Here is an 18,348-nt window from a genome sequence, read left to right on the forward strand (position 1 = left end):
GGTATTTCAAACTTTCAATCAGAAACCATCATTAACATTGAAAATATCAGCATATATTATGTTCCAAATTATTATATAGCATATACATTCTTCCGAGGCTTTGCTTAGAATTTAAAATGACAATTAATTTTCTATATCAAACTAACTGAGAATTTTTTTAATTCAAAAATATAGCATGGCCACTTAAGTCTTGGCCGTCTTGTGACTTGTGAGTTAGGCAATAGCCGATACTGCAACTACAAAAAATCTATAAGGGCATGACTATAGTCTATAATACAACTAATATAAGAGCCCATTATTGTAGCCAACGCCTGATACATAGAAAAAAATACTGAGTAGTGAGTAGTTGAAATAATCTGATTTTGGATAGTGCCGGACTGCCGGTAGTAGCACTGTTCTAAAACATAAAGCGGGTACCTCGGTATTCGAATGGTAAAATCCGAATAATTTGATGATAGTTTACAATATATATTTTTAACGTATATGGCACACTGTTGAACAGCTTGTGAATTAAATTGATAAAGACTTGGTGTTTTATTTTCGTTAATAAGTAGCAAACTAGCAAAGAACAATTGCTTAATGAATAATGCCAATACGTAACGAATTTATCTGTTTACAAGTTACTGAAAGCTTAATCAGTGTTTAATAATTAATATAATATTACACGTACCAATAAATTATAATTAATTGAAGTTAACGATTGAAACCGACAAAACTTAGACGTACAATCTTTAACCCAATTCACTGGTAAGAAAAAACCGAGACTACTATATTGCTTGTTTTTACACCAATATTAATCTTATAGACATGTCAATAACTAATTATTAAATTGCGTTTAATCCTACCTGTTGTACAACTTGCAGTTTATACTATATGTGTCTGTGGTTAAAAAACGATACCTGCTTAATAAATAAATATAATAGTGTTGTACAAAATTTTATACTTGATAAAATATTACAGTTTTCAGGTCACTAGTGCAGGTACACAGCGATCATGTGTATGATACGAGACAACGATGACAATTGTGACAAGTTTGTGTATCCAATACACATACTGGACACTATCGACCTAACAATGGACGAGTTGGGAGATGATGATGACTTCATAGAAATCACGCCGCGTGGTGACCTGTGGAACTATCCGTACAACTTATTACCATCTAATGATGAAGGAGAATCGGTAATAGCTCTATATATGTTACAACATAACACTGCATTTGGACACCATCCAAAACTCGTATAATTCCTAGTAGGTATGCGTTTTTCACAGTTACGATTCATTCAGTTTTTGTTGTTGACTTAATGCATAATGTCAATAAGCAAGTATATATTTGTTTGTAGTTTATTTTGATATATTCTATTAATACTAAACAAAGACACTTATGTCTTGGCATATTATTTTTACGTCTATCATAATATATTTTAAATGGGATAATAAATTTGGAAAATGAATCTTGAATTTTTAAAAATGTATTGTTAGAGTACGAATTTATATTTATTTAAAACTCAAAAATCTGTACATATATGTGTATTTATTTTTATCCAAATATATAACTAAAAATATAAGATATTTAAAAAAAAATTATTGTAATTATAATTATATATTAGTATATTACTATTTACTATTTACTCATTACTAGAATCCTCGTGGTTTATAAAATAATGAGCAACCATGTACTTTTTTTAAGTTTTCTAATGTAAATTGACGTTGATTGGGGCGCAATATGTTTTTGTTGCGACTAAAAGGCCTTTCCACGTCTATAGAAATTTTTTTTTTTATTTAACTACTAGTATTAACTATGATAGCCCAATAATTACATTTTTAACAAAGAATTTAAATTACAGTTTTATTAGCTATTGTAAATTTTGTATTGAGTATGAAGTAGATATTAAAAGGGATATTAAGAGTTTTAAGCACATTACTTAAAATTTAGTGTTTGGCCCATAGGATAGGGCAGTCAAATTAAATATAAGATAGGTCACAGACACATTTATTTAAATGTAGTGTACAGAATGAAGACTTGTTTAGTCCCAGTTTGAATCAATGACCAGGTAGAAGATGATGTCTTATGCATAACCGATGTAGACGTGAATTATTGAACCAAGTTTTTAGAGATATTTGGTGTAATATTTTTATATCTTGAGGCGAAATCCGCAGATAGGCAGGATATAAACCAGTGGTATCTAGCTATTTCAGATAGACTATGACCAGTCAAGACAGTTAAGTGTCGCCCACCCTGTAGATTGTAAAGTTAACAACTTTTATTAGAAATCATTGTTATTAACATTGCATTTGACTTAATTTCAGGCAAGTGTTTTCCTTGGTCATTTAGGTGAAAATATGGAGGATATTCATAATGCTGGTTCAAGTACCACTGATGACTCGTCAAATGAAATAAATCAAAATGCTAATACACCAAATGCTTCAGCAAATATTGTAAGTATTTTTAATTTTAAAAATATATAATGCGTAATCGTAACATTAAAAATTATGATATATAATATAGAATATTTTGGAAACCAACGATTCTGATCATTCTACTGAAGAAAGAGAATTTGAATTGAATATACCACAAATATTGTTATCGATGTCTAGAATATCAAATAATTTGTATCATCTTACTTCAGCATCTCATGATTAATTAGTCTTTTACAAATGTATTCTTTAATATTATTTAATTTATTAAGTATATTGTACATTTAATAAAAAATATACTTTAGTTCAATACAATTATTAATCGTTTAAAGGAACATTTATAATTATATTATTTAACTAAACCCCCTAACAAGGTTCATATGATTTTAACAATTGAACAATATTAATTAAGTAAAATCCAATCAATGCTCCCGCTGTTGATCCAATTTGAGTGATGCAACCATAAAGATATAGTCCTCTGTTACCTTCATTTCTTAATACTGCAGCTATTGATAATTTGACATAAGAAGCACATCCAAAGAATAAGGCCCACATAAAAATCTAGAATATCATAAAACAAAATTAGACTTTTTAAATAGTTTAAGAAAAACATATTTTATTGTAATATTCAATGTTTTATGTAAATTCTGACTAAAAGCGTATCATTTAGTTGTTCATCTAAACTAAATGCAAATTTAAAAGAAACTTTGTTTAATACTTAATGTTTATGTATCGACATATTTAAAAATGTATTCTGCTTAATTAAAAAATATAATCAAATACAACTTAAAAACAGTTGTTATGTTTATAAATATTATGTGTGTATATTATATAACATATGTATATTTAAATACTTTAGACTATATTATTAAACCATTTTTTTTTTTTCAAAAAACAAAAATTAACTCAGAATATTAATGTAAACATTTAAATTGCTCAGCAGTATATTGAAGACTCGGGGTCACCATCCTCTTCAATTAAGTGAGCTACAATAGAAATTTCAAGTCTTTGTCCTCTGGGGATTGACATCTAGGTCTAGATTTGTCAATGATAGTAAATTCAATATATGTATTTATAGAATACATTATAGCAATTATTTGATTACGCAATCGACCAATAATGGTAAAATTCATTTTTATTTGCAATAGACCTATATTCCTAGAAAGACGGGTTGACGACCCCTGTTATAGACCAACCACTCTTAACCTATGGTACTCGAAAAGCTCATAGGGGTTTATAAAAGAAATTATTAACATTCTAATATACTAGTGTTACGTATAACCAAAGTTTTTAATATGTTCAAAAATAAGTATAGATAATAGTAATTTTAACTTGGAAAACGATTTACGACTTAAAATTACCAACGTGCAGGAACTTGATATTAACATCTTCGTTCATTCAAAATAACACAAGCTATGATCAATAACTAAAATAGTACAAAAGTAATAAATTGTTCATATGTGAATTAAATGCTTATGTTTTCCTAAATAGTAGTTCCTATATTTTTTGATAAGCAAAATAAAAAAATGGGTTATTTGATCGTGTATTAGAGACATGGGCATTTTAAAAATGTGTATGTGATACTCCGCTTGTAAACAGGTTAAAAACCACTATTGTAAACTACATACGTTCTGATATTTTACTCACGATCAAGACTACTCCAGTGGTCGAATTGCTCAATGGAGCTGACGGACTAGTAAAGGCGGTCATCAGTATATATATTGTGGACACTAAGCAAATGCTGCATAGCGTGTATATTACGGTTTTAGACGTTCGATTCGTGTAATAAGCGATGAAGCAAGCCACAGGATTTGCGATATTTGACAGGTTAGTCGCGAAATGATACGCCATGTAGCCGTATGGCAGGCACGAGAACGATTGAATGCTGGGCAACAGTCCGTTGGCAAAGAACACTATCGCGGCCTGCACGATCAATAAAGACACGCTCAAACTGCGGCTGCGGTTATCGGTGCTGCCGACGCCGATGTTCTGGTGTACTTGGTTATCCTCCGATGGTATCCGAAGTTTTTCTTTCTTACAGGTCGGCAAGTATTCCAGGCACAGATAAGACACGGTGCTCGCGCACATTATCAAGCCAATACCGACGAAAAACGGCCCGCTCGAAAAGAGTGCATCTGTTGTCGACTTCACCTTGGATATCCGCCCATCTGGCAGCTCAACCGTTTGACAAGTGGTGGTGCCCACGCCCTGAACGATGGCGACCAAGCTCGGCACAAAACCACTAATGCCCTCACCGACCATATACGTTACCAGGTATATGTCCGGGTACTGGGCCAACGACGGTATGAACAGGACGGAACTAGTGCACCCGACCAGTGCCATGGTGAATGTGAGCGCACAGAGCACGACACTGTGTGGTTGACCGAACACAACTCCCGTCACGTCGTAAAACCTAGCCATTAGAAGCACGGACGTCACGCCGAAAATAAGCACGGCGATCGTCAGCGACCTGTCGTATTGGTTTCCATATCTCCGGCGCCAGACGCTGTACAGCAGCGGACCCACATTTCCGGTTTGTATGACAATCGACAAGTATGATGGCAAATTCCACCCTTCAGGCGCGCTTTGCACGAGCAACGGTAGTTGCGTGTACAGGCTGTTGACCAGTATCCAAGCACCCACGCCGAACATACACGTTAACAGGTCCAGAAACCTGTAGATTGGCAAACAAAAACTACCATTACACACTTGTTTACATGTTTGAGTATGTTAAGATTTTTAAGAATACATTTTTATCATATATATTATATATAAGTATTATTATTATTATAGGAATTTTTTTTTTTGTTGAAGGACTCGATGTCTAGTCGGTCTAGTTTTATTAAAGGTTTGATATAAGCGACTTAATATTTGAAATGTTATTTATCATTGTAATTTTTAATTTATTAAAAAAATATATATATATAGTTACAATCTCAAAACAAAAACTTACCATTTTCTCTCGACGATAGAATTAGTTTCCAAGGTATACACTTTCATTCGTTTATGTCTTAAATGCGTATTTTCATCAACTCTATAAAAACAAATATACAAAATTACAAATAAGTAATTCAAAAACAAATAATTAATGTCATCTAATGTATATAGAAATTTGATACTTAAAATTTATTATCTTTTCTAACATGATTTATTGTTGTGTACAGAGCAAGAGTCGATCTTAATAAGAAAATAGGTCGATTGTAATAAAAATTTAGTTTACCATTATAGGAGTCAATCTTAACAGACGGAATCATTTATTATTGTCGTAGTAAACTCAACTATCAAAAATCATTTTTTTATGATGAATAAATAAAAGGTGCATTTAAAGAAGCTTCTGACTCACTATTTACAGACTTCAAAAACAAAAATGAAATTTTAGGTGCCATTATTCGATTCAATAATCCAGTAACACTAATATGTCATATTATTACTCTTACTGGAGGAGCCATATTTTTATTTTCATCAGAATATGTTTTGATGATTTTTTCTGTTAAGGATGAATTATCGTTATTCGGAAGAACTATAGAGGAGAAGATATTAATGAAATATTTAAACAATTTGTTGAAGAAGAAGAAATCCCTATTGAGAAATTAGATAGTATTACAATTAATAAAGCCCTAGAATTTTATGTAAATAAAAAAGGATTTTTTGCGTTATGCAAAAATGATCATTCGTTTCCTTATTTATTTTTTAATATCATTGAATAATTCATCAAAAAGTACTATGACGTGTTTTAACTATAAATATAAACAATGTTATGGAACTTGAAGTGAAAATCATAAACCGCATCAGAGATAGGCATTAAAAAGATATATTTTTCTCTCTCAAAAAAAACAATAAATAATTATTGTATAAATATATTTTTTTAAATTCAACATTTACGATTTAAATTTAAAAGAAGATTCAATGACTTTAAAATATTTAAGCTAGTTAAGTAATTATATCTAATCCATTTTCTGGGGATGTTGAGATTAGAGTGAATGAAATTGGGAATTTGTTTGATCTTGAAAATTACCTCGGAGTTTTGAAAACGCACAAGTATTCAAAAATACCCAAATTTATGAAACATTGCTCTCCGTATAATTCTATTCACAACGACCAAACATTTTGAGCACTAAAAAAAATGATTTTTTCCTACGTTGACTGATTATTGTGTAATAGTATCCGAGTAAAGTGTACATTGCCCAAATTAAAATGGGCAAAATGAATTAAATACAGTTCGCTACGCACATATTTATAACGAATAGAATTTATACATAACAATTTTCTATACCTATTACCTACACATTTTATTCGTTTTATACCACAACTTACAAAATACCTATCCAATTTAGAAACGATTGTATGTGCATTAGGACAGTCAAAACTAATCACGATATACAAAGAGATGTTTATCTAGATTAATAAAGTACCATCAGCACAAATTTTTCTTGGAGAAGTAATAAGAAAATTTTCAAATTTAGGTAGCCAAAGGTACTTGCAAAACATTATTTAAGACCAATTGGCGTAAACGCAAAAATTCTAGTCGACTCTTTGTTACTCAAAGTGCCATAATAATGGTGTATATAATAATAAATAATAAAATAACTATAATTTAATAGTAAATAATATTTATTTTATTCATGTCAAACAACCTTCAGATAATTATATTAATTCTTCATAGTAAGTTCCTAAAAATAATTCAGTGGATAATAAATTTAAAAATTATATGTTGGTAAAAATATTTGAAACATTTATTTCAAGTTTTTTTTCATACCCATTAAAGTACCCAGTAAGATGTTTTATTTAATTTTTAATAATTAAACCACTTGGCCAAATCTATAATTGAGCACTGCATGTAGACACAATGTGATACAGCGCCCTGACAATGTAAACTTATTTCAATTTTGCCCTCGAAAATTGAGCACTGTACTGCACATTACACAATATCCAACTTCTTACTTATCCGTAACATAAATACAATATATGAACTATTAGGTATAAATTAATTTCTCAACATTTTTTTTTTTTTTTGTTTATTTCAATAATAAAATGCATAGTTTACCTTCTGATTTACATCATTAATATTATAGATACAACGAATATAGTATAGAATTAAATTATAATCAATAATACATTATGCTATATATACAGTTTAATGGTTAATTGTAACTTCGTGTATATAGAATATTAATTTCGCATTATACAAGACACACACAATAGCAATTAAAAGAACTAATTATTTGTTTTTTTTTTTTTATTACCTACTGTAAACTGTATGATATTTTACAACGTTCGATATGAGTAGTAGTCTTTGTGATTTTGAAACATATTAAATTTCTCACGGAATAATAAAATGTAGCCGTACAGGTGATCACTGATCAATCACAATAGCTATGCTAATCGTTTTAATTAGTCATATACACTTTGCCGGATATAGTACCTATCATAAATATATTTTGCAGTATACTACAGCTCGATATATTATATTTAACCTAATAGAACGACACAGTACCCTTCTAAAACTACAAATAAGTAATAATAAATTGTACTATAATTATCTCATAAAACATAGATATGTAAATATTTAATAGTTTAGTTATACTCATGTAGACACGTAGTAGACAGTTGTTGTCTGACAGTAAATCAGAATGACTAGGTATAGCGAATGCATTACTGACTAAAAGATGTTTAAATTACGTGATCGGCTGTCCCGCCTGTCCCGAAGTAAAAAAAAAACTTATTGAATTGTAACACTATATATACATGTATATTTAGTTTCCAACTAAATAACGACAAATTGTTGACGAATGCGATCATTGTTTTTCCGTTCTCTGTGGAAATTTTTGTTATCATTTATCAACTATTATTGCTATTTTCTACCCAAATGATCATTTAACCAGTTAATCATTCCAATTTGTAACGTTGAGTTAGTTTTTATCTTACAAAAGCATGTTTAGTGAAATGCTGAGTCACTATGACTATACTGATATTGTTTGGCAGTGTAGTATGCTTCAGCTGAAGTATACCTAGACAGTTATAACCGAATTATATAAATGTAAGTTAAGCAAAATCAAAATACACACCCAGCCACCTACCACTGAGGATGTTGTTTACCTCTAATAACTAATAAATTTAGTTATTTATTTAATTATTTAGCATAGTCATTATGTAATGTAAAAACAAAAACACATATACAAATAAAACCACCCACCCTCTTTATTATATGAAGCGATCGCTTTAGTTCATGTATAGGTTCGGTGTCACTGTATCTAGATATTTCAGTTACATTAAAATAGTATGTGATAACTAGAGGATAGGTAAAGTTTTTAAAATTTTTCCAATACAGATTAATAATTATATAAAAACTGCAAACAAAATATAATATGGCAACTCTAAAAATATATTGTCAACCAACATTAGGTAAATTAGGCTTGTTTTATTGTGTTTCTAAAAAATGAATTTTGATTTATTTACTGAAAATTACTATTGGATTTCACTAAATCAGTTATTATGATTTATTACCAGCTCCTTAATTAGACTTCAATAATTGAAGTTCAATAATTCTATAAAAAATAAAAATAACTATTATTTTAACATTTTTATTATATGAAATATGAATTTAATGAAGTATATTGTCGCATAGAAACTATAAAGATAAATAATTTATTACACTATCTATTATGGCGTAAATAATATATCTTTAAAATTTAAGATAAACGGTCAAGCTCTAGTGTTAATCGTATGAAATGAACTGATATGATGATTTATAATTACCGGTTTTTCAACTCACAGTTATTGCAGGCAGGTAGGGCGTGTCTCTTTATGTACCTAGTATGATAATTATTACTGTGCACTCAAAACTGGAATATACATGCAAATTAAAAACTAAGAATAATTTATTTAACTCGCGATAATCAAGAGATTTACAATTTAATATTTTCGCATTTCTATAGCGTATGTACAAAAATTTATAACTATACTATTGGCAATTGCCAGTTGCAATAGTACGTGTAACAGTGATATTGTAGGTACACAATAATTTACTATATTCGTTTAATTTTTCCCTTATATTAAAACATTTAAAACGCAAAAAAAAAATGTTTATATATGTAATTAATGTCTATCTTAAACAATCTAACTTAAAAAGGATTTTTTAAACAACGTATGAATGAATAAAACACTCACGCAGTCAAACAAAATTGAACCATTTAATTAATTCTCTGATTAATTTGATTATTACATAATATGCTCGAGTTGTATTCTCTTGACAACAATAATAAATGAAAAAAAAACACCAACGACAAAATGCAATTTTTATTAAACTTGTACACTTTCTTTCGTGACTATATCCACCGAGATATAAGTAATAATATATTCAACCGATTCGAACCGCGGTTACTATGCTTACTAAATGGGTGCGCGCAGGTTCTTCTTCGAGACCTGTATACTATATATCCTAATGACCCCCACCATGCAATAGTTATTCATTACATCGAAATACAACATATTAGGTAGGTAGGACTACAATTTTTGTAAAAGTAAAATTGTTCACCGAGTAGGTGGTTTAAGCTATTTGGTATCGTGTATATATTTTCTGTATTAGCTATTTGTTCTACCTTAACCGATGATTGAGTAATGTAAATTGTATTATTGTAAAAATACATATTATAAGGTATACTGTTGTACAGATAGATTACCACTACGATTCTTTGTGCTGCATTAGTATAGAGACATCTCGAAAAAAATCCAACGGATCACTATGATAATTGTTAGGTACAACAAATAGTTTATTGGTAACTTGTTAAAGTTAAAATATACCTCTGTGAAAACCGAATATATTTAGAGTACCTATACTTGTTGAGTTTAAAGTGACAGACTGGTGAACATTTCACTATCAGAGCTTAGTATTATTTACAACAGTCGTATATAAGTTGTAAACTCTATAAGTTAAAATTTAGGCTATACAAATTCTAAAATATATTTTATAATTTAACTATTATTAGATAAAACTAAATAATCGACAATCGTTATTGATTGTTATTAAAGAAGCCGTATGCCCGTATGTACCATCAGTAAATTTGTATCAGTCGGTTTATAAGTGCAAATTTCATGAACTTGTAATCGTAATTTTTTCATTAGCACATTATTTAATATTATGTATGTCTGAATAAAAATTTAAAAAATGTAGTGATTGTAATAACAGAAAATTTAAAATTCATGGACTGAAGATTATGGTATGGTTATTTGGATGATTTTGAAATACAACTTGTAGATTTTTAATCAAATATTACATAGAAATAAAAATTTGTCTTACTAAGAAACGAATTTGGAAAAATTAAGTATGATGGAGCAGTAGGCAGTTTGATCGAAAATACAGGGAATAAGATTTAAAAAAAATGGAATGCTATTCTAGAAAATTATTACACTTTAAAGATTAATAAATACTAAAATATAATGTTAAATAGGTACTACTTATTAGTATTACTTATATTTAATATCTTATTTATTAACTAATATAAAATAAATATATTTAAATTACTATTTTTTTTTTTCTTATTTATATACTTATATAATATTTTTAAAATTTAATGACACGCAATGAAACAAAAAATACAAAATTCATGCAATTTTTGGCACGTCACGTTAGAAAAATTTACTACCCCTTATAAATACCATTGATATAACCAAGGTTTTTGACATAACTGTGTATTTTTTTTATTTTAAGAATATTTAAATTTACAATTTTAAACTATTATCAATAGAAATGATGTACCAAGTTCTAATTATTCAATTTTTTTTTATTTCCATCACTATCAAATCAATATTTGTCCATGAACTTTAAAAATAACGTTTACATTTTATAATTCTATAGCATAAAATAAACAACAATCAATACATAACTTATTTAATACGCAGACGGTTAAACTGTTGAAACTACAAGTCTAGTAAAAATAATTAAGCAAATGCATGAATAAGTATAAAATAATAAATATTAAATAAGGTAAGATTAAATTTTGTTGATAAACAAAAGAAATAATAGATTGATATACTTTTTTTCTATATCTATAAATTTTTATAACATAATTAAAGGTTTTTTATAGCCAAATCAGCATAACTAAGTTTGATCATTTATTTATTATATTTATTTAGTGATATTGGTTTGTGCAAGCATAATTTTTACATACATTTTGATAAAAATCCGCCAACTTGTTATCAACCGGTACTCGGTAGTACCTACAATTATATGTCGCTCTTTTTCTTCGTTTATATGCTTACTGCCTGTATTATAATGTACGTATTAAAGTTGGTTATATATGCATATTAATTGATTACATAACATAATATTAATTATTATATATTATATTTCAATAACAATAAAATCAATATAGGATATAAAGGTACGGCCGTCTGCGTTTCAATTATATAACATAATACAGTTGCCTGTAATACAGCAGCTGGCGTATATAAAAACAATTAACACTAATAATTACTCAAATTACTAATATAACATTTTACATTTATCAATTATACATGAATGATTATTATCGGATACGAAGAATGACTTAAATACGGAATCACAATAGTGTACAACGCAGGTACGCGACTGATTCGACTGAACCAAAGATAATTCTTATATTATCTATGGACTGAGCTGCAAATGATTGATAACAAGCACAGTTTCTGATAATATTATCACATTTTTTATGCTGTCCGGTTTCCCTACCATAAGTAACTATGTAAATTAAATATATATATATATATTAATTGTAGCTTAATAGAATTGCACACGTGTAAGCAATTGTACTAATTGTAGTTTGTAGACCACTGCCACATATCAGACATCAGACTATTGTGATTTGTGACCAACAATCGTCATCGTCATTTAAAACGCATAGTTATTTTTTTTTTAAACGAGGACCTCGAATCGCGTAGTTTTAACATCTTGTAGGTAAGGTATAGTATGCATTAAACTCGCATCAAGGTTAATAAATTTTTCTTTTAATGCCACAATATAATATATTTATACATTGTTATGGGCTACGAGATATGCTAATACTATAAGTATATATAATAAAATATGTAATATTGCTAGGAGTATTAGCACTAGTAATATAGATATATATTATGTGGCTTAATAATTATAATATATACGAGATATTAGATTCATATTTTTTAAAAACATCATAATAAATCAAAATAGCAGTCGTGAGAGGAGGTCGTTTAAATAAATTATTGCATTTCCACGAATTGCCAATTGAGAACAGAAGACATCCTAGAGATTGTTGTTTTCAAGTGTGAAAACAATTCCAAGAATTAATATGAATTAGAAGGTTGTCGACTACAATAACAAGAGACTTCTTCGTATAAAATGGAGTCCAGAGACCAACAGGGGCAGATGTACCAGAGTCACGAAGACCTGAGCAACTTCACAACACTCAGCCACTTTTTGTAACAGTTACATGAACTTTATTTATACGTAATAAACACATTATTATTCTTAAAAGTTGTAATTTCCATTTAAAATAATACCCTGAACTTGGATCTGATATTGGTACGCAACAACGTGTATAATATTCTGGCTATATTAAATTATTATGCGGTAAATTTATACTCATTATAAGTATTTAAATGTATCAATTATGACTCTAAATTAAAAATTGACTGAATAAAAGCCATTTCAATTTTAATAAATAATATATTTTTACGATTCATTAAAGTGCAAAAAAACCATTTATAATTATTTATTATTGATAATTTTTTGAATACTTTTACGTATTTTTTTTTTTTTTTTACATGTTATATAAATAAGATACCTTTAGATACATTTATTTATTAAATAATAAATACCAATTACAGCACTTATTTTTTAACTATACAATTAATTAAATAAATTGTTCAAAGTTTGTTCCGTTATTTTCGATGCATAATTTATTGAAAACGTTATAGACATCCTTTATTGGTTACTGAATACTGACATTATTTGATTTATACGCAACCACGATTTTATTTTTAAGTCAGTTAGATTAATCTGTAAATCTTTGTAGATTATTGTTTTCAAATGTCCCCATAAAAAAAAAATTTATGTTCAAAAAGTAACCAATAATAAATAATTACAAATGATTTTTATGCACTTTAATGAATCATAAAAAAAAATTATTTATTAAAATTTAAATGGCTTTTATTCAGTCAATTTTTTATTTAGAACTATATATATAGTTGATAAATCAAAATTACCTTAAAAAAATTAGGCCTATATCCGAATTAGTGTTCAAAATAAGTGTTGCTATTTAAAAAAAAACATATTTTATTACACAAGCGTACACCGAAGAGATAAAAATTTTGAAATGTATCTGTAAATGTGTATTTATATAGCACTAGCTTATAAAAAAAAATTTGATCTATTTAAATTTAATTCGACCCAGAAAATCAGTGTTTCCTAGATTGGTGAACACGCGGTATTATATGCCTATAATGTAAGTAAAGTATAATATAATATATTTTAATTTAAAGTGTTAATTTGCGTGACGATGCAAAACATTTATTCACTGAATTACCTACCTAATGCCAGCCATATAATCTTGTGCTTCTAAAAAACTAAACACAGGTAGGTAGCCGGTAGGTAACCAAAAACGCACTTAAGATTTTAATGATTATCCCTATATGGCTATGTATACTATGTAGCAATAATTGCACATTTAATATAATATTAGTTAGATGTATAAAACATATAATTATTAATTGTTATTATTGTTATTATCGTAAACGTTCACACGTTTATTTCCACGTATAAGTACTCACTCCATGATATGGTAATAAATAATACTATGTCGTTTGGCCGGAGGTCAGCTGAATGATTCTGTTGTAATGGTAAACTTATATTTTTAGCTAGTACATATACTATTATTTATGGTAGGTATATAAATAAAAATGTATATGTACACGCGCGTGTACGTAGTAACTGATACGGTAGAAAATAATAATTGAATATAACGGTAGTACGAAAAACAAATTATGAAGTTTCGTCCAGCACCACAACTACAGTAAGTTGCAGTACTTACGTAATAAATATTATATTATGTATCGCGGACAAGCGTATTCGCGTATGTATTAGTAGACAATAATATTATTATTATAATAATTATGTCGGACCGCACGTAATAATAAAATCGTATGATTCGTACGGTCGACCGATCACTGTTTCACCGCGGCGATACACTGATCTGATACGCGATGTACAAAGTATACCACGGCCGCGAACGTCTATTATCATAATAATATACCTATATACGTAATAGAGCCATAGTGGTGTACCGCAACGACGACCATCACACAGAATTTCATTTTCAGAACGATCCGGTGCAAGCCGTGATAAACGAAACGAAATAACTTACAGTGAACGCATATCGTTACACACGTGCATGGTGCATAGCTGCAGTCATATATAGATAGTAAGTACCGTGTCACGGTGACGACGTTGTTTCCTCGGCTGTGCTGATCTAAACATTTTGAATCTATCAATTTTACGGCATATACAGTGTGATTCACCATACATGCCCTAGTCCTCTTTTTATTCTTTAATGAAAAACCCGATTTTTACAGTTATTAAATATACCTACATAAAGATCATAATATTATTTTCAAATTGTTTAGATGTTTTGTACAACTTAAAAACTTAAACTTGTATTTTTGTAAAGACATAAACTTCTTTTTTTCAAATGACTTCCTTTCTTTTTTTTACTGTAAATTAATTATAAGACAATTTTTTGAAAAACTGAAGTACCTACCAAAATAAAAATTCGAACAAATAGTTTTTGAAATATTTAATTTTATATATTAAAGATAATGGGTTTAAATTTAAAATACGTGGAAGCAATAGCAATTGGAAAATTTTGGTAAGAAATAAAATTTAAAACAGTAAATTATGAAAATATCGGTTATTAAAATACAACGGTAAAACTAAAAAAAAAGTATTTTATTTTCTAGAAGAATATGAAAAATATTTGAAATACTAAAAAAGTAATAAAATACTTTTTATGATGGTGCTGTAAAACGACCATGGTCATCAACAAGTTGTGGAAACGTGCGGTTTTTGGCCTCTCGGTAGGAACATTTATAAACTTTTCAAAAGTTAAAATCTCACAGACTGAAGACTCACTAATTTAGACAGTTATACTTATACAGTATGTATGCAGACTGTGAGCATACTGGCGAACGTTCTGTACGAGTGTTATGGATGTCTTATTATGAATGACGAATAATTTGATATAATTCGATTAACAAAACTAAGCACGTGTCATTGATGATATGACAAGACTAGAACATGATTTTTTGTGATAGTGCCATCAAACATACCTAAGTGTGCGTGTACTGACCGATAATCAAAGTGTATTTATAGTTTATGCACCTTGATGACTGTACTATAAATTAAAATAATATATTATTTATCATAAAAACAATATAAATATTTTAAAAGATGTTCGGCTGTAAAAGGTTTCTACTTTCTACCAGCTACGTAAATTATGATATTTTTATTTTCATCTCTGTTATCGCTATTAACATACTCGGATTATTTACCCCTACCATTATTTGTGTCAATGGTTACAGAATCCGCATGTTATTGTATATTATAAATACACAAGCTCTTGACTTATTAACCTTTATAACACGACTGTGCAACAATCGCGTTCCAATTCTGAACCATATGTTCATTGTTCAAATACAATCGGTGTACAGGGCAATTCACCAAGTTATGCTCAACTGCTATTTTCAATAACCATATTTTACAATTAATGTCTTTTTTTGTATTACTCAAAAACTATTCTGTAGGGATACCGGATATTAACTTCTGTTAATCAAATGAGTACCTGAGATTTTAGTATAAGTTATTTAGCAGGTATTTTTTCTAAAAATGTTTACGTATTAAAATAAAAATTCAAAAAGTAGTTTTTGAATTATTTAACTTTTTATACTAAGAATAATAATTCATAAGTTTAATAAGTTCCTTCTTTTTTTTTTTTTTATTATAAAAGCCGCTAGTATAAACTATTATAGCTTGACAATTACATAAGGTTCCTTCTTATATGAATATGTTATATATTTATTAATTCATAACTGATTTTATTATTATACAGAACATATAGATATTACTGATATTAGGTAACTATAATACAATTATTTATTTTTAAATATTAATAACCGTGTACCTATTTTTAACGTAAATAACGTAATCATAAATTAATAATTCGTCATTTTTAGTATTAAATAAGCATTTTGTTCTATAAATTTCAGAGATTAAATCGTGTCTTGTTAAGTTGTTTATCATACGTACATTTATAATGAACCAAACTTTTTATTATCATTTACGAGTTTATATGGTTTCTCCATTTTAACATTTTTTACAAAATTCCAACAAAATATTTTATAAACTAAAATAAGTCTAATTTCTTTAGAAGACTGTTTATGTTTCTATATTATGATATTTTTTCTTTTTTCTTAAAATAATAGAAAAAATAATTTACAATCTTTAAACAAATTAAACAATAGATAAATATGTTACCAATTTCTTACTATAAGTGACAGCACTTATAATATACATATTTTTACATGATCTATAAATAAAAATACAAAACTTATTTTGAATAATTTCTATATTTTCTAATAATTCAAATTTAATCATGTCTTATAAACAATTTAATCCATGTATTTTTTCGTTCAATAAATTTTATATTTACTTAGTAGTTAGTATACTGTATACTGCAGTTTACGTATGTATAGACTACAACTAGGCTAATATTGATTAAAATACTCGAACATACTAAATACCTATATTGGTTTATCAGTTATCACTACCTATATTTATTTATAATAACAGTTAAATTCAGGCCCGTTTGGCAACATAATATTTTTCCAAGTTTTTATTCTATTGTTAAATGTTAAATGCAGATAATGGTAACGTAAGCAGTTTATTATAGTTTCTGTGATTTATCTAATCATTCTAATCTACTAAGCTCACAACTCGATAAATATGATTATATATTAAAATTAATCTCTCATTTCACCAGTTCTACATAAACTATTGGTACCTACGTAAATACGTAAGCAGAATATAGAATGCTTATGAGTTATGACTTATGAGTTTATACGTAAAACCAAATTATTCGATTCGAGTCAATGGTGCTTCGGCGCTTCCCCTTTGCTTGAAATGAGATTGCAAGAAGATCTATTCCTATATGACTACATCCATCAAATTACTATTAATGTTCAATTATTACGGTTAAGTAATAATAATTATTATTATTATTTATTCCAAGTCTAACTTTAATTTAATTGCTATCATTAATTATTATTAAACAACGAAATCCTCACCAAATCATTAAAAGTTCACATCTTAACTATACTATCTACATTATGTAGACTACATATACACTAACACTATAATGATATGTATCTTTATTTCTAGTTCAAAAAGTAACTCGAATTTTTTATGAATTATGATTAAGATTTCATATTAATTTACAAAAATATCACAATCTGCTAGTAATAACTGAGTACTGAGATATTAACTCTCTTACCTTTTAATATTTCTGATGACCATGTAGGCTGTAAGGTACTTAAAACGCAAATGGTGCCGTAACCTACTAGGTACTTACTAGCTGAATAAGCCAATTAACTGAATTAGCCCACGTTGATTTACCTATCCACAATCAACCCAACACCGATATACACAATTTACACTTACTGAAGAAAATTATTTTTTATAGATCGTATGATAAAAAAAATAAAAATTAATTTATCCATAAATTTCTGATTAATCTACAGAAAAATCGAGCGGCGAGCCTTACAGATTAGTATTTATGTTTTTTTTTTTTTTTATCAATAACTATTATCATTGAATATAGTTTTTTATTCACCGCTCCTTATCATTTTTTTATCAATTTCATTTTTGTTTGA

General features: G+C 28.0%; 2 protein-coding genes across 6 annotated transcripts; one reads left to right on the forward strand and one right to left on the reverse strand.

Annotated features, from left to right (window-relative positions):
- The first annotated feature begins 537 nt into the window (after window positions 1-537).
- LOC112601973 lies at window positions 538-2,731 on the forward strand. Its single transcript, XM_025349878.1, has 4 exons — window positions 538-747; window positions 961-1,179; window positions 2,308-2,436; window positions 2,507-2,731. The coding sequence occupies exons 2-4, from the start codon at window positions 994-996 to the stop codon at window positions 2,639-2,641; spliced, it is 450 nt and encodes a 149-aa protein (XP_025205663.1). The 5' UTR covers window positions 538-747; window positions 961-993; the 3' UTR covers window positions 2,642-2,731.
- On the reverse strand, window positions 2,701-18,227 carry LOC112601972 (solute carrier family 52, riboflavin transporter, member 3-A). 5 transcript variants are annotated; one of them, XM_025349874.1, is made up of 4 exons: window positions 17,970-18,227; window positions 5,369-5,449; window positions 4,063-5,089; window positions 2,701-2,976 (listed from the first exon to the last, which is right to left on the reverse strand). In XM_025349874.1, exons 1-4 carry the CDS (start codon window positions 17,990-17,992, stop codon window positions 2,782-2,784), a joined length of 1,326 nt encoding a protein of 441 aa, XP_025205659.1. In that variant the 5' UTR covers window positions 17,993-18,227; the 3' UTR covers window positions 2,701-2,781. The 5 variants fall into 5 exon arrangements, with proteins under 5 accessions (XP_025205659.1, XP_025205660.1, XP_025205658.1 ...); XM_025349875.1 differs by lacking the exon at window positions 17,970-18,227 and adding an exon at window positions 14,197-14,598; XM_025349873.1 differs by lacking the exon at window positions 17,970-18,227 and adding an exon at window positions 9,583-9,797.
- Window positions 18,228-18,348: the final 121 nt, after the last annotated feature.

The sequence above is a fragment of the Melanaphis sacchari genome, unplaced genomic scaffold (assembly GCF_002803265.2).
Source record: "Melanaphis sacchari strain LSU unplaced genomic scaffold, SCAv2.0 Contig80_pilon_pilon, whole genome shotgun sequence".
In the NCBI taxonomy this organism is placed as follows: domain Eukaryota; kingdom Metazoa; phylum Arthropoda; class Insecta; order Hemiptera; family Aphididae; genus Melanaphis; species Melanaphis sacchari.

Coding starts and splice junctions, on each gene's coding strand:
- LOC112601972 (XM_025349874.1), bottom strand. CDS start 17,992: ATGGTCATCAGAAATATTAAAAG. Junction 5,090..5,368: donor TCTATCGTCGAGAGAAAATG/GTAAGTTTTTGT, acceptor GCCAATCTACAG/GTTTCTGGACCTGTTAACGT. Junction 2,977..4,062: donor CCACTGGAGTAGTCTTGATC/GTGAGTAAAATA, acceptor ATGATATTCTAG/ATTTTTATGTGGGCCTTATT.
- LOC112601973 (XM_025349878.1), top strand. CDS start 994: ATGTGTATGATACGAGACAACGATGACAATTGTGACAAGTTTGTGTAT. Junction 1,180..2,307: donor CTAATGATGAAGGAGAATCG/GTAATAGCTCTA, acceptor ACTTAATTTCAG/GCAAGTGTTTTCCTTGGTCA. Junction 2,437..2,506: donor CAAATGCTTCAGCAAATATT/GTAAGTATTTTT, acceptor TATATAATATAG/AATATTTTGGAAACCAACGA.